Source organism: Syngnathoides biaculeatus, chromosome 3 (assembly GCF_019802595.1).
Source record: "Syngnathoides biaculeatus isolate LvHL_M chromosome 3, ASM1980259v1, whole genome shotgun sequence".
NCBI lineage: Eukaryota > Metazoa > Chordata > Actinopteri > Syngnathiformes > Syngnathidae > Syngnathoides > Syngnathoides biaculeatus.
In genome coordinates this window covers 14,684,247-14,708,587 of record NC_084642.1, presented here as the reverse complement: position 1 = coordinate 14,708,587, position 24,341 = coordinate 14,684,247, and the positions used below count along the sequence as shown (strand labels likewise).

General features: G+C 41.1%; 1 protein-coding gene and 1 long non-coding RNA gene across 10 annotated transcripts in view; one reads left to right on the top strand and one right to left on the bottom strand.

Annotated features, from left to right (window-relative positions):
- Nucleotides 1–121: 121 nt before the first annotated feature.
- Nucleotides 122–14,390, bottom strand: LOC133498073 (proline-serine-threonine phosphatase-interacting protein 1-like). The gene is made up of 14 exons (XM_061814488.1): nt 14,136–14,390; nt 12,632–12,732; nt 11,857–11,931; nt 11,729–11,763; nt 9,545–9,651; nt 9,399–9,461; nt 8,589–8,681; nt 7,758–7,803; nt 6,643–6,722; nt 6,380–6,478; nt 3,954–4,050; nt 3,190–3,369; nt 3,003–3,088; nt 122–1,097 (listed from the first exon to the last, which is right to left on the bottom strand). Exons 1-14 carry the CDS (start codon nt 14,166–14,168, stop codon nt 966–968), a joined length of 1,227 nt encoding a protein of 408 aa, XP_061670472.1. The 5' UTR covers nt 14,169–14,390; the 3' UTR covers nt 122–965.
- Nucleotides 14,391–15,569: 1,179 nt separating this feature from the next.
- LOC133498206 (uncharacterized) overlaps nt 15,570–24,341 on the top strand; it is a 59,760-nt gene continuing 50,988 nt past the window's right edge. For 2 of the 9 annotated variants that reach the window (XR_009794237.1, XR_009794230.1), the window contains exons 1-4: nt 15,956–16,131; nt 18,431–18,544; nt 19,796–19,900; nt 20,045–20,524. This is a non-coding gene — a long non-coding RNA (uncharacterized LOC133498206). Of the gene's footprint in view, nt 16,132–18,430; nt 18,545–19,795; nt 19,901–20,044; nt 20,525–24,341 lie in introns of all 9 variants that reach the window. The other 7 variants (XR_009794233.1, XR_009794231.1, XR_009794232.1 and 4 more) reach the window with 6 other exon arrangements.

The following is a 24,341-nucleotide window of genomic DNA, read 5'->3' as shown; positions in this document are numbered from 1 at the left end:
CTGTGAACAAAAAAAAAGAACAAAATTGTGTATAGCATTGAACAGGAAACAAATAAAGTCATACATTTCAGTGTGACTGCTCCTCATTTATTCTGATTTACTTCTGAGTTGAAACGGTGGAAAAATGTTATTTTTAACACATGCGAAAATCCATTGAAATATTTTAAATAAAAGAAAAAACTTACAAGGATGAGAAGGATGGACATTAGAATTGCCAAAGAAGGGTTTTAATTCAAATAAGGGATTTGTTGACATTCATAAACATGAGGCAGGTCAATAAACACGACAAAATTCACTTATGTATCAAAATGAATAGTTAATGAATAATAAAATAAAGGAAGTGGATGAAACTATTCCCAACTCAAAGAGACTTGATGAAGAACGGTACATTATGGAACACATGTAATAGTGGAAATATTTATAACCTGAGCCGTGCAGTGTTCTGAGATGCTTCAACTTTACCCTTTCGTTTGGGGGAGTGACGTCAAGTATGTGCCAAGTCATGCTTTCAGCAGTGGATAACTTTCATGTGCATACGAAGCAGCCGGGGGTGGAGGGGAATCTTTCATTTTCAAGATTGAAATATGGTCACTATTTTGAACTTGTATCATCTTAAAAAAGAAAATATTGAAGTTCTTTGTCCACCGTGTCCTGTTGACCGTGTTACCTCACTTCAAAAACACTATGTCAAATTTGAAGGAATATTTGGAGTTGTCCTGTACATTTAAGATTACAGAGAAAATCCCACCTTCACTGCGCCGATATGCTCAGCCTGGCACATCCCGGTCTGGCAAACTGATGACCGCGAGTCTTGCTTGACAATCGAAAAGGCCTGTTTTTGCTCTCAGACAGAGTTGTGCAGTCCATGAAATTAGAGCCCTTATACTGTATGTTGATTTGCTTGTTTAGGAATGTCACACACTCATGTTTTAGTTTCATCTGACCATTTCCTAGACCGAGTCTATTCAGAGTTTGCCCAAATAGTTCCCGGGCACGAGTCCCTCCCGGCCGTTTCTCTCCACGGTCCACCAGCCGTCCTCGCTGCGCTCCAGGACCTGAACCACGTCACCTCTTTTGACCGTCAGCTCGTCTTCCATCTGATTAGATCATACAACAAAGACAAACCCAACAAGTTTTAATACGACCGTGTTTTCGGGAGAGGACCTGTAAGGAAAGCTGTTTGAGTAGTGATGCGAAATGCTTGATATCCACCTTAATGCTCCATATACTAGTATGCTCTTTGTCTTCACTATGAAAACAGTTCTGCTAACTACTGACTACTGCAGCAACAGTTTTACTGATAACATTTTTTGCCACTACTGTATGAAAATTCTGCACAAGATAGACAACATTAGAAAACTATTACAACAACTACATGTTACTAAGGAGGCAAAACTCTGCACTGATGTCTGCCCACTACTAGCACTACCTGTGAAGAGCTAGACGTTTACTAATAGAATTTTGTCACTAGTAGGACCAGTACCACACAGTTGTCAACTAGCAGACAGTTTTGCCTTACAAGTAACATGTTGTCCTACTAGTATGCTGAAGTTGTCCTTCTATTGAGGACAAATAGTCAACTAATGCAAGAACCTCAAGATGGTTATCAAGGCTTTGGGATAAATTCTCAAGTGTCTTTCCATAAAGTCCATCTTAAAGTGTCACTGTCGTTAAATGCATGATTTTTAGTATGTTATTAATGAAAAAAAGCCAGCCGGAATGGACCCCTCTGTTTTTTCACCACACATGATTTTGACGTATAGCTTTTTGTCACTCCCGCCATGAAAATCCTCTCGAGGGATTTGTTTTTGAGAAGAAACAGCAAGTGACGAGCGTTCTCGTCTGTTTATACTAGTTTTACCTGCTGAAAGGTAGCTCTTTGTTCCTTCGTGTTAGCCAAAATGCCGGCTCGTTGTATTGCTGGATATTGTTCGAACGCTCGGGAGGATGGATTCATTCTTCATACTTTTCAAAAAGACTCGGTTCATCGTGAAAAATGGATTGCACGGGTGCAAAGGACGAGAGCGTCGTGGGTTCCAAATGACAGGTAGGTGTGTATACAGCTATTGAAAAAAATAATAGTTTGGGGGCGGACGTAATCCTCAGAATGTAACAAAAGATCCGTGCACGTAAGTCATGGGTACTAAATATGTCGATGTATCAGTCGGCGCTGAGCATGGCTTTGGACGAGCCGCCACCGAAGCTGTGCCTCGTCTTCAGTCAGATTGGCTCATACTTACTGTCTGGAAGTGATCCACATATCATCTAAATATGGTTCGAAACGATAGGGTAATATTGCCCCGGTCTCTTCACTCGATTGTGAGATGTTCCCTTCTTTGAAAAGCGCTTCTGTGTCCCATAGTAGGTAGAAAAGCGTGTTTTCAATGGCGAACGTCACGGTGTGACATCATGAACAGACGATGCAGGCAATATGGCTACCACTTGGATGTCGAATGAGACTTCTGCAAGTTTGCGCATGGATGACGCGCTCTCTGCTCATATTTATTTTTTCGTAAGGACATTGAAGTGAATAATGTTATATGTATTTTTCATTACAATATCTATTTTAGAATGTTTATAGACATGACACTTGACCATTAAAGTCCATGTACTCATACAGTGTTTTCACTAGTAAAATTGTGTCATACAAGCCATGTTTTTTTTCCACTACTGCATGACATTTCTGCACTTTGGTGACAACTAAATATTGCTGCTAGTGAGGCAAAACTACTACAGGGCATTTTGGTGCTCCTAGTAGGGTTCAGTAGGCTACTAATGTGTGACCTATGCCTCCTCGCTGGGCCTATTAGTACTGTAGATTATTCATAAGGTTTAATTGTGTCCTACTTGTCCTAATTTTTGTCCTACTAAGACAAAAGTGGCAAAAAAAAGTTGTGCGCATAATTGTCTTACTAATAGAGAGAAAAAATATTACTCATACATGGACTTTATGGAATGATTAATCTGAAATTCTATATGTGCTCTAATGGCTTCCTACAGACCTGTGCAGTGTAGTTGTAAAGCGCGATGTAGGCGTACTCGTCCACTGTCGGCTGCTGGAGGCCCAACAAAGACGTGTGTGACCCGTCTGAAGGTTTCACATGAAGCAGAGAGAAGTAGCGAGTGAACATCCTGATAAATTGTCTTTTAGTGCATCAATTCTGTAAATATAAACAACAGAAGATATACCTTCCCCACTAGGAGGGGGCGCTGTTGAGGGGTTCCCGGCAACAATTTCCACAGAAGCTCCCAGTAGAGGATCCGAGGTCCTCCTCGTGACGTCTTCCCTGCCCCTGGTGAAGTGGGCGAGGCCGTTTCCGTCCCTGGTGGCGGTGTCCCCCTCGTAATAGCTTTCAAACACGATGGGCTCTGTGACAACAAAAACGAGAAGTTTGCTTTTGTGCACATCAGGGTAATACTTGGAGTTACAATAATTGGTTGTTTACCATTTATATGGTATGAATGGGAGATACAGTGCAATGTGGACGGAGCATGCCAAAAATTCTGTGAGTAATTGTCAGCCCTTCTAAAAAGGTTTACAAGACGGAGGATAAGCACTACTTTTATCTAAAAATCCACTTACATTTGATGAGGCAATGACGCACCAGATCCAGTAGAGAGAACTGAGATATTTAATAAAAAAAAAAAAAAAAAAGAACCTTGCTGTCTTAAGGTATTTCTTGGATGTCATTAATACAACCAAAAGAATTCAGCTCAATATAATGTAACTGAGTGGTCTTTGTGGTTCACCCATCTGCCTCACACTTCTTAGGTTAAGGTTTTGAATCTTGATGGCATTTGCATGTTCTATCCGTGCCTTACATGAATGTTCTCTGGGTACTTGGCTTCTTCCCATGTAACCAAAACATCCATAATAGATTTCGTGGCGTAAATGTGAGTGTCAATGGCGGTTTTGTCTATACTGGGTGCTGTTTATGGATGGGAAGAATCACCTGGTGGGTGCCACCCTGTCCTTTTCATCTCAATGAAAGCGTTGTTGTCTGTTGTGATGTCGCAGTGCTCCAGGTGCTTCCTTACCTCCTCGAACAGCTGAAATGACATGATAAATCCTTGGAACATTCTGTATGCAGAGGGCAGGAAAAAGTTATGCTAAAAATTTGTTGGACTTTTTCATGCACAACAAACTGGTTTTGCAGGTTGCATTAAAAACAACCACCAACATTTGACGAGAAATGCATCTTGAAGTTGTAACCTGACCCAAGAGTTTGGGGAGATCCAAACCTTCTGTTGTACTATTTTTTTTTTTATTGTTTTATTTTTTTTTTGCGATGCAAGTAAAATTTGAGTTATGAGCGGCAAATAGTGGAAGCGAGTTTCACAACAAGCAGCAATGTTTGCTTCAAGCTGTTTATTGTCTCTCCCAAGTTACAACATTTAACAGAAAATTAAAAGTTGGGTATTAATCAGATCAAATAATGAAAGGCAGCTAGCTTAATGTTAACACACCAGGTAAAACACTGTTAGATGGGCTGATGAAAATAGCATTGCTGTTGCATTCATTCTTAACATATAAACAATGCATGTTATGACAGTTTTATGAAAAAAAAATACTGTTTTTTTTTTTATTAAAAGGTTGTTATAAAAATATTTGCTGGTATTTTATGAGGTGGCTGCAACAGCTTAATGGTATTTCCATTCATCTCATTGGGGAAAGATGATTTGAGATCCAAGTGCTTTGAGTTACAAGTGTCACCATGGAACAATTTAAACCTCTAAGTCAAGATAGCACCTAATAGTTTTTTTTGTTTGTTTTAGTTTTATTTGACCTAAATGATTCTTAAAATACATATAGTATATGCTGAAGACATGGCGTCAGGTGATTATCAATAAAATGAGAGCTCAAGCTACGTAGAAACCAGGATAAAAACTGAAACAGAAATGGAAAAAATAATATTGTGGGGTATAAAATTGTTATTGAAGGCACATAAAATAGCGAGGGCACACACAATTAAAATGCTCGCTCACTTTAGCAAAATGACCTCTCACATTCTGACTTCCATTCTCACTTCTCTTTGCTCTCAATTCTAATTTTTGCTCTTACTTTCGCTTTGCTCTCGTCTTTCTTCCAACTGAGCTTCGCTCGCTTCCAGTTATGTCGGGGATGACGTAACCTATTAATACTCTCACCTCTCACTACCTCCCTGGGCGTTAGGTTCAACAGCCAATCTTTATGCTTTGTGTAGTCGTGGCATCCCGAGAAAATGTTTTTTTTCATCAACTTGCAAATATTGATGCTTTTGTTTGATGAACATGACACAAGGGTCGCCTCCATTTTTGCTGCAAGCCAGATGCACAATTGAAGCCAGGGTCCAGATAGCCATCAGTGTTATCCATCCATCCATCCATCCATCTATTATCCACAGCTTTTCCAGGTTGTTTCGCGGGGGAAGTAGCTTCAGCAAGGATACCCAGACTTCACCTTCCCCAGCCATTTCTTCCAGCTCTTCCGGAGGGATCCCGAGGTGTTCCCAAGCCAGGCGAGAGACATCGTCTCTTCACCGTGTCCTGGGTCATCCTCGGGGTCTCTTTCTGGTGGGACATGCCAGAAACACCTCACCAGGGAAGCGTCCAGGAGGCATCCGAAACAGATGCCCCAGTCATCTCATCTGGCTCCTCTTAATGCGGTGGAGCAGCGGTTCGAGACTGAGCCCCTCCCCGATGACCGAGCTTCTCACCCTATCTCTAAGGGAGAGCCCGGACACCCTGCGGAGGAATCTCATTTCGGCCGCTCGTGTCCGGGGTCTTGTTCTTTCGGTCACGACCCACACCTCGTGCCCATAGGTGAGGGTAGGAACGTAGATTGACTGGTAAATTGAGAGCTTCGCCTTTTGATTTAGCTTCATCAGTACTAGTCGACTCTTAATAGGTGATGTCATCCCTGATCAAACTGGAAGAAATGTAGCTTAGTGAAAAAAATAAGAGAAGTGAAAGTAAAACTCAGATAGTGTCAAAAGTCAGAAATCAGAAAGTCAAGAGATTATTTTGCAAAAGTGAACGAGCATTTTAATTGTGTGCACCCTCGCACTTTTTTTTATGTGCCCACTATAATAATTTTACGCCCCACCTTATTAGTTTTACCTCTTCAGTTTTTACTCTCGTCTCTATTTAGCTTGATCTCTTGTTTTATTGAAAACGACTTGACGCCATAAACACATGTCTGGAATTGGATCATATAAACAACATTACCAGACCTGAAACATTCCAACAGGGTAACTACTGTAAGAATGATCAATAAGTAGGATTATTGGTAGAAAAGGCTGACCCCAAAATCTAATTTTGCTGAGGGACCCCACGGAGGCTTGACCCAGCTCTGAAGGTGAACCTTACACACAAACGTCACCAAATAGTGTGCACTTGCCTCGTCATCTTTGACACACTGCATGGAGATGTGATTGCAATGGTCCCACAAGGCGCACCTGAGCACACCGATGCGATCGGCCTCCATTTGCTGAAACACCTATGAGACCACGTCCACATTTTTCAGCATCAGGATGTGTTCCACTTTTAGCTGATTCACTGCACACGACCCGCGTTTCACAACACGAAGGCAGAGTGGCGTTGAGAATCAGGAACCTGTTTGAACTTCCTCCTTGTGGCTGTGTGTCAAACTGCTCAAGTTACCTCGCACGTGCTTCGGTGCGTTTCCTCCCAATCTTGGCGGACGCTTTCTAGCTGCTCCACACTGGTCAAGTACAACTTCTCTGTCAAGAAGTCAGGAAATCACTTAGATAGCTTGGGCATATGGGGAGATTTTATCGTAACAGGTGTCATGACTTAGCTTGCAACATTTAAATATGTAAAAAAAAAAAAAAGTACTGAAAAATCTTGTTACCGTCACATTTTCAAATATGTAAAATACATTTATATTTATGTTTTAATGCATTTACAAATCTAGGTGAACATTCCTGTTTTTCTCTATATTTAATATTATGTTGCAGTGCTATTTCAATTTTCACTTTGAAAAAAATGGTGTGCTAGTTTTCAAGATTTTAACGGTACTGTAACCTCTCAATGTGTGCCAGGTGTGATTTTTATGTTGTGGGATGCAAGTAGCCCCAGACCTGAAATTGGAAATAACGGGGGAGTTGGAAAATTTCTCCCCAAATTACTTTTTGTCAGATTTGTTACAGCAGTCAATATGGCCTGACAATAGTACGCGTTAAATATGATCTGTAAAAAAAAAGCAGAAAAATTAGCCATCAGCCTCATGTAGTGCCTCTAATTTGATATTCAAGAAACCACCACACCTAAAGAAAATCAACCAATCAGCCACAGAAGGCGTGATTTACAAGGTGTCAATCATTTGTCACACGCTTGTGGGCACACGTCTCACCCCAGCAGCCATGCAAAAAAAATGGAAAAATAAATAAATTGATTTACTGTTATAGTTACACACAATTATGAAGAATGTGCTTTTCTTGGGTAACAAGCTAACAGATGAGGGCGAGGCTGCAGGGGTGTCATCCACAACTGTCAAATAATAATGATAATATCAAGTGTTTTGTTTTTAATTTGCAAGCCACCCCTTTAAGTCATGATTGCAGTGTAACGATTGCACTTTCTACACACCCAAGACGGGGGAAGTAAGTAGCACCTCTGCTATCACAGATATCACCTCTGTTTTGGCTCTGATACTACCTCGGGAGGTGGACACATGCTGGGTGGACTTTTCGGGTCATCCAAAAAAGCATCAACAAAAAAAAATCAAAGTTAGGGGAGATGCCTCGGTACTGTACCTGCTTCACCCGCTGCCTGTCTGCATTGCTTGGCCCTGTGGCGTGCCTGTCGGAAATGTTCGACAAAAAAGAGGAAACGTTTCACTGTGCATATACAGGTACATGTCAAGAAATTTAAATATTGTTTAAAAAATATATATTCAGTTCAGAACAATGTCTTATTTCAATATTTAAATGTATTCTAATTTATTATTTATTTTCTTGGTCACTGAGGGTATAGTGGTACACAAGCCTGCCTTTGGTGCGGGCAGCAGGATCGGATCGATTCCCGCCCAGTGATGGTGTCGATATCTGCCCTGCGACTGACTGGCGACCAGTTCAGGGTGTAGTCCGCCTTTTGCCCAAAGCTAGCTGGGATAGGCTCCAGCTTTCCCGCAACGCTTGTGAGGATAAGCGGCTTGGGTAATGACATGACATGATTGTTTTCTTTCCCGAGAGAGTCAGTGAAAAAATGTAGCCAAAGAGCCGTCCCTGTTGCTATCACAACATGACAAGCATCCTGGTGGGGTCACCAAAATCATAGACCACTAAGAAGGCTGATATGAGGTTGCCATGTCAACAGAAAAAGCAACAGTAAGTGTAGCTTCAGAATCGAATTGAGGAATCTTGACGTGGATATATTACTTAGTGTTGCTTAATTAGTGTTGTAATGAAAATGTTCGTCAATCTACAGTATTAATTGAACTCGTGCATTTTGCTGATATTTTTTTGTGCCAGCCCATCCTACTTGGGAATTCTGCAAGTTCATAAATGCAAATTGTGTCATTTTATCACTTAGTTCAAATTTGAATCCTTCAAGTAGCAGCGCATTGGTACACTGACGTGTCATACCTTATCCCCATTTTTGAGTGCAACGACATTCTTCTCTGACGTTTGCTCGGCCTCGTCCGCCTCCTTGCATCTCACCTCGTAGTTCTTCTTTGACTGTGGGTCAAGAAGGCGGATGAGAAGAATTGGGCATGACTACGAGCTCACACTTTATCCTATTAATCACATGTTATGAGTGTTTGAAGCTTGAATGATTTGGAGTTTCTCTGAGGTTTCATTTGTTATTTAGAATTGTATGGCGGGCACACACAAGCAGCAGAGTGGAGTATCTGGCTAGAACGTTAGGTTCACAGTTCTGAGGACAGGGGTTTGAATCCCGGGCCCGCCTGTGTGGAGCTTGCATGTTCTCCCTGTGCCTGGGTGGGTTTTCTCTGGGCGCTCCGGTTTCCTCCCACATCCCCAAAACATGCAACATTAATAGGACACTCTAAATTGCCCCTAGGCTCCAGCACTCCCCGTGAACCTTGTGTGGATAAGCGGCGGAAAAAAAAAAAGGATGGATATATATATATATATAGGTACATAGACATAAATTAACACTCACAATATGTTTCTGAATAACAGTCTATATACAGTATTATGTTCTATATTTTATTCTCTATTATTAAAATATAAATTTTGTATTAGAATACTATATGATATGATACGTGAAATTTTTTTTAGCAAGTGTTAAGTCTTTTTACTTGAAAAATGGCAACTTTCTTCTCAATATTTTGAGTTCACTTCCTTAAATGTGACAAAATGTAAATAAATTATTTCCGTATATCTAACAGATGTGAAGCAGGCTGTGGGCACCACCCATGGTGTCATTACCTCCATGGTTTTCCTGAACAGGGACACCTTTTTTTTCTGCACTTTCTCCATGATGCTTTCAAACTGTGCGGGAAAAGATTGTGAGGAGCACTCCCACCTTTGCACGTGATATGATTAAAAATCCTTCACAGCAATTGGGCAAGTACCTTCTTCCTCTGTTCTTTCTGCCGTTCCCTGAAGGCCTCCACCTTTTTCACCTCCTCTTTCAGTGCTTCTGACAGTTGGATGTGAAAGTTTCCCATGTTCTCCATCTCTGCAACCAAAAATACCACAAGCGGAATAAAATATGTAGTAAAGCACTCTGGTCCTTTATATTAGACAATTTCTTCAAACATTTTATTGTCCTGTGGCCGAGCTAGATATGTCATTGGTTGAAAGGGATTTATGTCTCAAATATGTCAACGACTCCCGTGAGATGGTTTCTGTTTGTGTGTCCCTGTCGTATTGTTTCCTGTTAACAGTGCAGTGCAGTTTTAGGTACAACTAATTCTTCCTAAAGATTACGCATCTACGTGAAGATGCTTCTGTTCAAATTGAAACTCATTACACAGATATGAATACGTTTAGGCTTAGCAAAGCAGCATGTGTCTCATTGTCTTTTATTTTTACCACCTTCCATTTTAAAGTACTGTTAAGACCTAGTATGAGCTAGTGTCTTCTTCGTCTTTTCCTTTCGGCTTGTCCCTCTAATGAGATCATAATCCTATCCAAACCTGTTCACTCCAAGTGAGAACCTCAACATCTTCATTTCTGCCACCTCCAGTTCTGCTTCCTGTTATTTCTTCAGTGCCACCGTCTCTAATCTGTACATCATGGCCGGCCTCACCACTCTTTTATAGACTTTGCCCTTCATCCTAGCGGAGACCTTTCTGTCACATAGAACACCTTCCGCCAACTGTTCCACCCCACTTGGACGAGACTCTCCATTGCTCTGTATTGTTGACCCCAAGTATTTGGAGTCGTCCACCCTCGCTATCTCTTCTCTATGGAGCTTCACTTTTCCCCCTCCGCCCCTCTCATTCATGCACATATATTGTGTTTTACTTCAGCTAACCTTCATTCCTCTCCTTTCCAGTGCGTGCCTCCATCTTTCTAATTGTTCCTCCGTCTGCTCCTTGCTTTCTAACCTCATCTGTCACCCTAGCCATTACTACTGCAAACAGGAAGGGGCTCAGTATGGATCCCTGATGCAGTTCCACCTCCACCTTAAATTCTTCGAACACATGTACGGCACATCTCACCGCTATTCTGCTGTCCTCATACATGTCCTGTACTATTCCAACATACTTCTCTGCCACACCAGACTTGCACATGCAGTACCACGGTTCCTCTCTTGGTACTCTGTCAAAGCCTTTCTGTAGGTCTACAAAGACACAATGTAGCTCCTTCTGACCTTCTCTGTACTTTTCCACGAGCATCCTCAAGGCAAATAATGCATCTGTGGTACTCTTTCTAGGCATAAAACCATACTGTTGCTCACAGATACTTGCTTCTGTTCTGGGTCTAGCCTCCACTACTCTTTCCCATAACTTCATTGTGTGGCTCATCATCTTTATTCCTCTGTAGTTCTATATCTATTGTCTATTTCTATCACAGCTCTGAACATTGCCTTTGTTCTTGAAAATGGGGGCTAGCACACTTTCCCTCCATTCTTCTCTCCTGCTAGTATTCTATTGAATAAGTTGGTCAAAACTCCACAGCCACCTCTCCAAATTTCTTCCACGGGTATGTCATCAGGACCAACTGTCTTTCCATTTTTCATTCTGTTAAGTGCCTTTCTAACTTCCACCTTACTAATCATTGCCACTTCCTGGTTAGTCACGCTTGCTTCTTCTACTCTACCTTCTCTCCCATTTTCTGCATTCATTAACTTTTCAAAGTACTCCTTCCATCTACCTAGCACACTACTGGCAGCAGTTGACATATTTCCATCGCTATCCTTAATCACCTTTACTTGCTGCACATCTTTCCCATCGCTATCCCTCTGTCTGGCCAACCTGTAGAGATTCTTTTCTCCTTCTTTCGTATCCAACCTGTTGTACATGAGTATGAGCTAGTGTAAGTACTTCAAATTAAGTGCTTGCTACTACCGAGTACCAAAACCCAGGAGTGGCATTACATCTTGTAATTTTGATAACAATGTATTATATTAATCAAAACACAAAGTTGACTCGAACACTTTTAAGAGTTTTGAGTTCAACATGTCATTGCAACATGACAACACTCACAGGATAAATCCCATATTATAAAACAAAGTAAATAAAATGAAATGAATACTTTGAGTCAAATAAGCAGTGGATATACAGTATTCCTACACTGGATGTACTTACGTGTTTTTAGCTGCTCGAAGGAATTTTTCAGAGTGCTGCATGGAAGTATTATAAAAAGATGATTTCATTATTGTCCTGGTCTGGCGTGAATTTCAGGTAGACGATTAATGAGTGAAGTAGATGTCCACCTGATTTCAGCGTATCCTCCAGCTTTGCGGGCTATTGTCACCAGTTCCCTCCCGTACTTATCCTCTGCTGCCGCCCTGTACATGAAACCGTGCAAAAGTAAATGCTTATGACACGTACTCATTTTGGTATATTTGTACAATCACACCTTCAGATCCAAAACAAGAGCTGTACCAAAAACGATGCATGTGATAATTCTCTTCTAGAAATTAATATGACATCATTCTTCAGACATTTATATATATATATATATATAAATAATATCATACAAGTTTGTGCAGTTGTCCGGCCAGGTTGTCAAGCTAGAACTAGCAGATGTTCCAACAGGTTCTTCCTCCTTTCCATTAACGTCTTAAACAGTTAAATTAAAATCCCATTGTAACATATGCCAAATTTGTCACAAGATTGTAGTCACATCTCCAATTATATATTATTCGTGCACTCAGTATAGTAGTGTTGCCACTCTGCACTACTTGCTTATCTGTTCTTGACCAATACCTACCACTCATGCTCTAAGAAGTATCTGCACCATTTGCACAATTGACATTGTTCCGGATTATTGCACTATTAGTCTCTTTGAACTGCACAATCTCTTTTTTACAACGGTCAAGATTACAGACTCTTGTTTTATTGACCATTTCAAACGACTCTAAATTGCTGAAAGAGTCAGAATCCATCTTTGTAGGTCCTCCATGGAGGCCCAAAATGTGGAGCTCCGCCCCCAGCTGGACAAGTCACTGTGTGTCAGAATTCACTTTCAGCAAACACAATTCCTACTTCATTCTCAACAGCTCTTCCACATCTTTGCACATTTGTCTTCCATCTCGCAAGCGTTGCATCAGGGCTTCGTAGCCAGCATGGCAGGTAAAATTGGACCCCTGTGAGGAGCAGATGACGGGTACAGTTGCGTTAAAAAAAAAGAAAAGAAAAAAACAGCGCAATGACAAGCATTGCTCAGCAGCTATTGCCACATGTCCTTGTGGTAATTCTAACTCTACACCCTCCATTGGGTGGAAAAGCAGAACTTGCCTTATAGAGTAACTGTTGGGGACAGTGCAGCTTCAGTAATTGTTTTTAACTTCTTGAACAATCAAAGTTACTTAAAAGCAGGGGTAGGCAAAATATGGCCCGCGGTCCACCGACTGAACCTTTTTTGAAATAGAGAGCTACTTTTGGGGTGCTGATGAATTATCGGAAGGGCTACCACTTCTAAAATGGCAAATTTCCTCAAATTATCTTCAATTTATGTTGTTATTGTTAATGCATAATCTTGATCTATGACGAGGCTGATCATGTTCTTTCTCACAATAGCAAGTTTCTTTCGGCTTGTCCCTTTCGGGGTCGCCACAGCGTGTCATCTCAGATGAACGCATATATATGTTTGGCACAATTTTTACGCCGGATGCCCTTCCTGACGCAACCCTTCTCAGGGATTATCAACAATGATTTAACAATGTAAGAAACAGATACAAATTAATGTCCAACACTATTTCTATAAAGCTCCACAAGTGTTTATATTGTCAAATAATCCCTTCTACAACATACCTAGAAAATCACAATGTCCCCTCACTGATGAGCTATATTTTAGAATGGCCCCATAAGGGCAATGTTGGCTCTTACATTATCAAGATTTCAAATTCAGAAATTTTTATTGCATTCATTCATCTGTTTTGCATTCTCAAAATGTTTAAAAAAAATATCCATTTTTTTTCCATATTAAAATGATGAGATAATTTTACCTGTTGTAAATAATAATACAATATTGGGAAAATAATACATTCTAATCCTCAGTGACATGTTTTATTGAATATTAGGTAATCAATTATGAGTAATTAGAAGTAAATTTAAAGAATAAGAAAATATGGAATGATTTTTGTTGTATTTGTGAGTTAATTTCCTAATTTGTGCTAATTCAAATGATTTTTTATATTAATGATGTATAGGGTCTCATTAAATAATTGAATTGATTGATTTTAAAGAAAGTAAAAATATGGGAAAAATAAATTACTATAATTGGTCATCTTTTTATCATGAAATTAATTTTGAAGACTAAAATGAAAATTGACATTATTTCATTATAAAAAACTATTTTACACATGTTTAACTTTTTTTCCGTCATTGCCTCATCTACATCTTTGTCTGATTTAAAGAAGAATTATAGAGTCCCTGAGCGCAACATTTTACTCACCTTAGCTCTAAATAATGTAATTATCAATAAAGGATATTGTTTCTTCTTACCATGTGAAGCGGTTCAAGCATGACACCACGCCAAGTGACTTACCCAGAAAGCATCTCTGAACATTAACTGTGTCATCTTGAGATTCCTAAAGAAGTGTGAAAGCTTTTCCCATGAAGTTTTTCTTCCAAATAATGAAATAATCTAACATGTTGCCACAAGTTTTGATAAGCGAAGGTCACTGGGCTCTCGGTCGACTCAGTTCGCCGACGAACAGTGAGTCATTTTGAATGAGGAAGAGCTCCAGTCCCATGATGTCACTGACCACGTGCCGGGCATGTTTGTCCTCTTTCAGTGCCCACTGGGAGGAGAGTTTGCAGTTTGTGCAAACATTAACATTAAGATAGTACTGACCCTGAAAATGGGTGTGCTGACCAGTGAACATCACAACAATGGGCAGTTTGGTAGCAGCTGCAAGATGCAGTCATTTTTGCAGTCATTGAAAGCATCCGGGTAGCTCGGTCGACTCACAGTTAGCCCATCTGCCTCACAGTCTGGGGTTCTGGGTTAGAATCTCTGCACGAATATGACACCACAGCATCAAGAGCAGCAGAGTTAGCGTGTGTGTTCATTTGTATGATTTGTGGCTGTGCAGCCTTAAATTTTACTGTGTTGAGGCTCTGCTAGTCCAACCCCAAATCAGACATATGAGAGCAAAACAAAGTCTGAATTCAAACAAATTTCAAACAACATTTTCGACTAAGGAGTACCTAAAAATAAAGTACAAATCTAAAAGACTAATAAACTCTGCTTACGAGTGATGACAATTGCAATCAAATAAAGTTTAAAGTGCGAAGGGCTATTAAACTTCCTCTTTTCCTTTCGGCTTGTCCCGTTAGGGGTCGCTACAGCGTGTCATTTTTTTCCATCTTAGCCTATCTTCTGCATCTTCCTCTGTAACCCCAACTGCCCTCATGTCTTCCCTCACCACATCCATAAACCTTCTCTTTGGTCTTCCTCTCGCTCTTTTGCCTGCCACCTCCATCCTCAGCACCCTTCCACCAATATACTCACTCTAAGGGCTATTAAACAAATAAACAAAAAGAAGTAAAACAAGGAGGATTACTAGGAAAATGCAAGTGTACAAAAAATGTTCACCTAGGAAAGTGAGACAAAATACAACACAGCAAATAGCAAAGACAAAGGGCCAATCTGGCATCTTCTTGGTGTGGCTGCAGAATTGAAGACTGCATTGGAGCTGATTACCATGGTGTGCATCTCCCTGCTCGGAGGGAAGAAAGAAAACACAAGGAAGAGTCTAATGACGGGAAAAACAAACCACAATTCGCAGTGGATCATGACAGTTACAAGGAAGCAGCGATGAAGCTAAAAGCTGAACTTGGCCTACTTGCCACGAGTTTCGGCAATGGCCGCAAGAGGGAGGCACAGACTTGAATATGAACTGTCACGATCACCTGCCAAGTCAACCACCTCAGTGGTGTGAGTGAGCGATGTACGCTTGGGAGCTTCAAGCCCAAATCAGTGCGCCCAAATTGGGACGAGCAGCGCCATGCGCCTGAGGCGTCTCTGTGGGAGAACATGTTGACACCTCACACAGCACGCTGAAGAGTCCTATTGATTTTCAAATGGAGGAGAAGAGAGTCTCCCAGCGGCGGCCGCTCGATGGACTTGTGTGAAAGTCTGAGGGATGACACTCGCTCCGTCACGGATGGCAGCCGTTGGCGAGCTCGCCCTGGGCGGCCGCCTCGGGCACCGCAGTACGCCCTCACACTCGGGGAAAATTAGTGAAATAAAATTAGGAAATAATTTGTGACGGACACTGTCCTCCGCCCAACCCTTCACGCTTCTGTCTTGAAATTAAATATAATTACAAAATAAATTAGAGTAACTGTTTTGGGGAAGTCAGGTCACATGACGTGGAGGCGTATGTCACGTCAGCGAACGAGCGACCAGTCAGAACTCGACAGGTGTTTTTTTTTATTTACAGGTTTTTTCAACACGAAAAGAACACCTGAGCCCTCGGGTGCACAGTTCCGCCAAAGAAGAAAAATGGAGGAAGAAAAGAAGTCAAAATAAGAAGGTAACGGTGTCGACATATTTTTAAAAAATACTGCATGGTTTTGTGTAAAGAACGTTTTCGCTTGCTTGCAATAAAGTAAGCATTAGCTTTACACGCTGATGTCGGGTGACAAGACGTCCTCTTCTTAGCCTTTTATGAGATCGACAAATATCTCTGGGCGAAATTTCAATCTAACCTTGAAGGACTAATTACTACTAGTAAGAAATGAAGTTTCTTGAGAAACTGTCGATCTACTCAATTCAGCATTAAAATGAAATAAACGGAAATTGTTTCTTGGCCGTTGAGTAAAATCCAAATGACATTTTCCGTCGGTGAATCAACATCTTTCAAGTGAACAAGCGGCACTTATTTGCAATAAATTGACAGCTAACTTTTAACACGCAAAACATGGACTTCATAGATTCAAATGTCAATAAATGCCCAACCTACATTTTCTGGTCAACTTACCCTCATCAGGGTCGCGGGCATTCTGGATCCTAGCCCAGTTATCATTTAATATGATGATCCTAAATAATAATAATAGTGAATATTCCCTCCTTTGGCTGATATATCCATTTATTTATTTATTTATTTATATACTGCTCCTTCCCCATTGGGGTATGGACAAATTTATTGATGTCATCCCAGAGAAGTCAACAAACGACCAAAACTGTCCAAATCACAGGGAAGAAGAAGAAAAAAAGGGGGGAATTGGAGAATGACAGCTCAAGTTGTTTAATTTTTGCTTTGTCCCATTACCTGTCATAACAGCCACTACTTCCATGATTTGCTTGGCAGTAATGATAGAGTAATCAAAGGAAGAAAATGTTATATTTTAAATTGTGTGGCGTTTTATCATATAAATTAAAGGCAATGTTAAAAACTGTTGGTATTCAACATTTTTGAAAGCTTATGGAAGGTCCTTGATGGGGGGGGGGCACCATATAAAATCTCACCTAGGGCGCCACAGTGGGTAGGGCTGGTGCTGGCCTTCTGTAAGTGGTATCCCAAATAAGCCAAAGAAAAAGCACTTTTTGTCCACAAACATTATATTCAAAGCACACGTCCACCGTATTGTGCTGTGGCCTAACAGTCTTCCCTTTGGAAAGTTGTGGTGTGATGTGTTGGCCGTCGCCGTGACCCCGTTTGAGGCTTCTAATGGAAGGACAAGCTTTGGGAATCAGCTGTGCACCCAAGCAGGGCCTTAGTGTGCAACGGACGCACACACATTTCGCGGTTGTATCCCCACTCACACTCCCTGGAGTGGCAGTTATTGAACTGTGACAAACGAGCCGTGTCAGAGCAGCACACACACACACACACACACACACACACACACACACACACACACACACACACACACATACACACACCCCACCTGGAGAATTGACTAAATGACCTTTCCATTTCCCAAACACTGCTGTATGGAACCCCCGCCTCCGACACAAACGCATACACACCACCGCTGCCAAAGCCTTCCCCAGATAGAGTTACCCCCCCACACACACACACACACACACTTGCCCATTTATCATGCCCGGTGTCAAAACTGCTGTCATTTCTTCCACCACTTTGACTTATTTGAGTTATTTTGCATATTAGCCTGCACATCTCATGCAGTCCTATTGTTGTTGTTTTTTTTAAAAAAAACTATTTCTATACATCCCGCAACCCTTGTGAGGATAAGCAGCTAAGAAAATGGATGGATAATTTCCATACAGCACTCAGTAGACAGAATCTTTGTGAGTTTAGTTAGTTAATCGTGATGGAGGAGACGTGTGTGCCAAACCCTGTTGAATGCGGAATTTTCTGTACGTTTTTGTGTTGTGTGCGTAAGCTTCTGTGTTTTTCACAGCTCTTATATTGTCAAGTGCCGCAAATCCCCTGCAGAGCACAGCACAAATCTCACCACGTTTTAAAGGAACACGTCTGTTTTTGAGAGTTTAAGAAGGGGTTGACAGAGTGGCTAAATAATGGCAGCGGAAGGGTTCATTTGAACAAAATAACCCTTTACAAATCTGATAAGAATGCAAGTGAAAAGCGACCTTGGGCGTATTAATGAGAACCTGCTCGAAAGCTGAAAGATGGCCATTTAATGATGTGTACTTGCTCCTGAGGCCATCTGTACTCACTGTCATAATATAGCTAAAAGGCAACAGCTGAAGCAGAAAAAAAGAGAGCAAGCTGGGGGCGGGTTTCTCACGTTTGATCCAGGACTAGCCGCAAATGAAATACTTATTAGCCTTAATCCTCAGTATTAGTACTGAGAGGAGAGTTAATCAATTTCATTAATATGCGAAAACTCTCTTCCTTCAAACAGTGGTCTCTAATGGAGATTGTCTGCACCCTGTTGTGATATTGATGTGGCATATGCAGTATTTCCTCACATAGTGTCTCCTACTCCATTAGAAGCCAGGCCTCAATTCAACACCAGGTACGATGTCTAATTGAATAAATAAATGCTGCACTTCTAAGAAGTTTCTGTTTTGTCAGAGTGGTGTGGTAAATTCTGTACCTTATTTCCACAAGTCACTTGAATAAATAAATTCCATAATCCAAATAAGCTTCCTTTATTGTGACAATGGCATGGCATATACAATATTTCCTCATATCGTGGACTCTTAATGGACACTGTCCCTAATCTCCAAGTGTGCCGCACAATTTAAATCTGACACCTGTAAAACCTAATATTTATTGGTACTTGTTGTGATTTATACCATATTTCCCCAAATCCCAGCCTATGCTATAATAGAGGCCATGCTCCAATTTATCGATGGGAGCATTGTCCACTTGAATAAACAAAATTCCTCACCCCAAAGGAGTTTTCTGTATTGTTACAATTGGTGTGGCATATGTTTAAGGTTTCTTAATTTCGTTTTGCATTTTTGATTTAAATACATGATTTCCAACACAAAGAGGTTTTTATCGGTTGCCATTTTCTCAAGTAATGGTTTCCAAGAGAGACATTCAAAATTCTTGGGTGTGTTGCCACTTAAATAAATGCCGCACCCCGAAGACATTTCCTTTATTCAGGAATTGGTGTGGGATAAATCGTAATCCCTCAAATAGTGGTCCCCACTCAAAAACATGCCCCGGTCAGGTTTAATCAGTGGGTGTGTTGTCCACTTAATTAAATGCTGCTCTCTGTTTCCTGGATTGTGACACTGGTACGGCTTTTACAGCATATCCTCTAGAAGCAGCCTCAGCACTAATAGAAGGCAATCCCCAATTAATCACAGAATAAGTCAACCTTTTGCATAAATACATTCCACAGTACTGATGTTTCCTATACTACATTGTGGCCTGCATTGTAATTGAATCCATGGCCCAATTAATCAGTGGGTGCGCCATCCACTTGAAAAAATAAATGCCACACTTCAAATAGATGTTCCTCTTTTTCTCCCAATATATGGCTGTGAGTACATTTTTTTTTTTTTAATTCACGGCACTGTGTGTCACAGTAGACGTCTTTACATCAAAACGCTGCCGTCATAGCAGAAATGGCCTGTGCATAACTAAAGTTAAAAGAGAATTTGCTGCTGTGTACGGATAGCTGGTAGTTTGCATTTCAGTACAGAAATTACTCTTGTGACTATTTGTTGGCGAGTTGGTTATGTCAATTTTTGCTCTTGATCGTCTTCGACTAAAATATGATGAGGCGTTCACAAATCGCTTTTGCTTCCAGGTGTCTCTTTTCATCTAATGCCGAGATCACTCTCCAGAATTTTAGCAGTGATAAATTTGCCGATTAGCTACCACAGGCGAGTTCCCAGATTGCTTCCATATTTTGGTGAGAACAACAAAACAAAGCCCTCCAAGGCCAAAATGAAAAGTCTAGCATGTTTGATTTTTTTTTTTTTTTTTTTTTTTTTTTTCCCTTTCTTTTTTAATATCTTCTGTGTAGTCTAACATATCAATGACATCTGTCCGACAGCGCACCTTGATGTCAGCCAATAGGATTGTGTCTTGTCACCGCCGCATCGTCTTCTGTTCTCGCCATTGTCAACATACTTGCCGGACCAGAAGTGGTCTAACTGGAAGAAACGTCATGCAGACAAGATGGCAAGATTTTATGGCAATTGTCTGACATATTGCAATTGTGAAAGAGCAACTTTGTCTTGTAGTCTGATTCAGGCATAACTGGTGCTTTACAGCATCTTTGTGTTTGTGGCTGTGAAAGTCTCTGGTGACCTGGCCTTTACCACCTCACGTAGCCTCATGCAGCTTGTTAGTGTGCCTGTATGCACAATTTGTGTGTCTGTGAGTGTGTCACAAGGGCAGCATGGGAAAGCTTGCTAATTTTCTAAATGGAGTCATCCATCTGACAGAGGAGAAAGATTCTGCTTGGCTTCCCACCTGTGATCCGGCCCACGAGGGGAGTCCGAATGGGCCCAGTTGAGGGTCACCAGACGTGGTGCGCACACACACACACACACACACACACACACACACACACACACACACACACACATTTGCTTTGTTGTTTCGCTTCAAAAAGTGTTCCTATTGATTTCTTTAAGATGTTGTTTGTGTGCACACGCATGTGTCACTTGAAATGTGGCCTGTGATTTAAAGTTGATAAGCCTTCATATTGATTTACTTGATTCAACTTTGCACCTGAAACAAGCAACTGTAGCATTTAAGAAATTATTTTGAGCTTGAAAAAAAAAAAGACTATATAATTTTTTTCTTTTGTAGTTAAAAAAAGGAAATTTCTGCATCCTCCAAATAGAAAGTTACATCTTATATGACTGTTGTATCATACTCATGCCAAAAAAATATCCTTGAAAGACATTATTGACGATTTAAAGCTTCAACTAAATCACAAAGAATGCACTTGTGATTTATTCTCACCGGCCACCACAATAGATACACCTACTGTATTTGATGTGTAATACAAAAAGAACATCTTTCACAAAAATTAGTCAAATATTGAGAGAAATTTTCTTTTTTTCATACGGTTTGTAGTTTCCATTGGTGTAAAATAGCAGTGCATCATATTTTCATTTGGTTGCACTATGTTTACCCATTACAATTATTAAGACATCAATGTCAAAATTAATACTTCATCTCCATCCATTGTCGAGTGCACTTGTCCTCATTTGGGTCACGGGTGAACTGGAGCCCATCCCAGTTGATTTTGAGTGCCAGGCAGTATACTGGCAGAACTGTTCACCAGTCGATCGCAGGGGTGTTTTTTGACAAAGAGCCATTTACAATCACATTCATACATACAAGCAATAACCAACCCAGGGTGTACCCGCCTCACCTTGAAGTGGCAGGTGTCTGAATTTGCCACTTGCAGCATCATCCATCCAGACCGCTGCACTCCTCTAATCCAAGTGCAGGTGGTGCTGTTGAATGTCTAAAAGTGTTCTCCGGTGGCTTATCCTTCCCCACCTCTCTTTTACTCACTATGCACATTCTTGTTGTTTTCTGTTCAGTCTCACTCCAACTTGATGAGGGCTTGTGACAGAATTATCACCATGCACACACCGTATTCTATAGCTTTTCCCAGTCGGGGTCACAGGTGAACTGGAGCCGTTCCCAGTGGTGTTTCGGGGAGAGGCAGTGCACACCCCGGGCTGGTCAACAGTCAATTGCAGAGCACGTTCAAAGCCAAAATGAGGTGCTTAAAAATAATTAAATGAAGATTCCTGCTTGCATCACTTTTTTTCTAGAACCTAACCCTTAATTGAGAACTCGAATATTGTCCATTTGTGTGATAACGAGTGTGAATGGTTGTTTGTGTACATGCTCTGTTTGGCCGGTGACCAGCTGCTTCTGAATTGCTCAGTCAGCTGGGATCGAGTCCAGCTCCCCCGCCGCCCCGATGAGAAGCACTACAGAAAAAAACACGGATGGATTTTTGTCCAAGTTAGTGGTTTACTGACGTTCCTTATCTCAGACCATCGAACCTGCATGTACATATGTTTTCTCTCGCTCCCTGTCTACCAATAAAGGCCCATCTATCAATGTTTTTGCACCAAAGCCTTCAACTGAGACTGAACCTGTGGGGCTGATGTAATTTAGTGGTGTGGACGCATGCTTTATGTAGCAGTGTGTCTTTGATGTTGTTTTTGCCGTGGTTACTTTTTGGCAATTCCTCTAACATTTTACTGCCGTATTGAAATTTAGGACGGCTCAGGTTTTGCCATGTTAAATATGGACTTCTCTATGCTTCATCAAACTTAAACATCCATCCATTTTCTGAGTCGCTTTTCCTTACAAGGGTCGTGGGGGTGCTAGAGCCTATACCAGCTATCTTCAGGCAGGAGGCAGGGTCCACCCTGAACTGATTGCCAAAACTGAAAGTCAAACCTAAAACACTCTTTGATAAAATAGACATGAATATAAATGTTCTTTCTGCGGGTACTCTGGCTTTCTTGCACATTCCCAAAACATAGTTTTGATTAATTAATTGCTTTAAATTTTGTATAGGTGTCACTTAGAATGTGAATAGTTGTCTGCGTGAGTCCTGCTACTGACTTGTGACAAGTCCAAGGTGTGTCCCACCTCTTAGAGTCCAACCTGTCCATGGCCTGAATGAAGACAAACACAATAGAAAACTGGATTTGTTATTACTGTTTGAAATGTTAAATTGTTGAAAGCACACTGTAATTGAAAGACAGACAGTCAGGAAAAGCAATGAACATTAAGCTCATGAAATAGACGTGGAACTTAAGTGTAACTACAGTGAAGAAAAAAAGTATTTGAACACCCTGCTATATTGCAAGTTCTCCCTCTTAGAAATCATGAAGGGGTCCGAAATTTTCATCGTAGGTGCATGTCCACTGTGAGAGAGAGAATCTAAAAAGAAAAATCCAGAAATCACAATGTATGATTTTTTTTAATGACTTTGTGTGATACAGCTGCAAATAATTATTTGAACACCAGAGAAAACCAATGTTAATATTTGGTACAGTAGCTTTTGTTTGCAATTACAGAGGTCAAGCGTTTCCTGTAGTTGTTCACCAGGTTTGCACACACGACAGGAGGAATTTTGGCCCACTCCTCCACACAGATCTTCACTAGATCAGACCGGTTTCTGGGCTGTCGCTGAGAAACACAGAGTTTCAGCTCCCTCCAAAGATTTTCTATTGGGTTTAAGTCTGGAGACTGGATAGGCCACGCCAGAACCTTGATATGCCTCTTACTGAGCCAATCTTTGGTCTTCCTGGCTGTGTGCTTTGGGTCATTGTCATGTTGAAAGACCCAGCCACGACCCATCTTCAATGCCCTGACTGAGGGAAAGAGGTTGTTCCCCAAAACATCACAATACATGGCCGTGGTCATCAGCTCCTTAATACAGTGCAGTCTTCCTGTCACATGTGCAGAAAAACAACCTCAAAGTATGATGCTACCACCCTCATGCTTCAAACTAGGGATGGTGTTCTTGAGATGGAACTCATCATTCTTCGTCTTCTTCCAAAGGGATGCGGGGAGTGCTGGAGCCTATCCCAGCTGTCAATGGGCAGGAGGTGGGGTACACCCTGAACTGGTTGCCAGCCAATCGCAGGGCACATAGAGACAAACAGCCGCACTCACAATCACACCTAGGGGCAATTCAGAGTGTCCAATTAATGTTGCATGTTTTTGGGATGTGGGAGGAAACTGGAGTGCCTGGAGGAAACACACGCAGGCACAGGGACATGCCAACTCCACACAGGCGGGTCCGGCATTGAACCCGGGACCTCAGTACTGTGAGGCCAATGCTTTACCAGCTAGCTGATCCACCGTGCTGCCCACTTACTGTGTCACATTTAAAAAAAAATCATACACTGTGATTTCTGGATTTTTGTTCTTCGATTATCTCTCTCACAGTAGACATGCACCTACGATGAAAATTTCAGACCCTCCATGATTTCTAAGTGGGAGAACTTGCAATATAGCAGGGTGTTCAAATACTTATTTTCTTCACTGTACTAAAAGAAGGACAAAAATGTTTGGGTTTGTTTGGTAGTCACATAAACTGTTTTCTTCTTGTAGGGTGAACCTTAAAATCTAACGCCATGTGATGTCAATGTCACAGAAAAAAGCTATTGTTAGGATGATTAAGTCAAATGCTATTTTCCTGAGAACACAACCCCCCCTACCCCCATGGTCCTCTAAACATCCACCAAACGAGTCACTTGAACCCTATAGTCAGAAGGAAGTAAATACTCCAAAACTCCACCTAATCTCTATTTCCTGACAATTAATTACTATAAGTGTGCATGTGGCTCCAGGCA

Coding starts and splice junctions, on each gene's coding strand:
- LOC133498073 (XM_061814488.1), bottom strand. CDS start 14,168: ATGACACAGTTAATGTTCAGAGATGCTTTCTGG. Junction 11,764..11,856: donor GGAGGATACGCTGAAATCAG/GTGGACATCTAC, acceptor ACTTCCATGCAG/CACTCTGAAAAATTCCTTCG. Junction 4,051..6,379: donor AGTGTGTCAAAGATGACGAG/GCAAGTGCACAC, acceptor ATGTCATTTCAG/CTGTTCGAGGAGGTAAGGAA.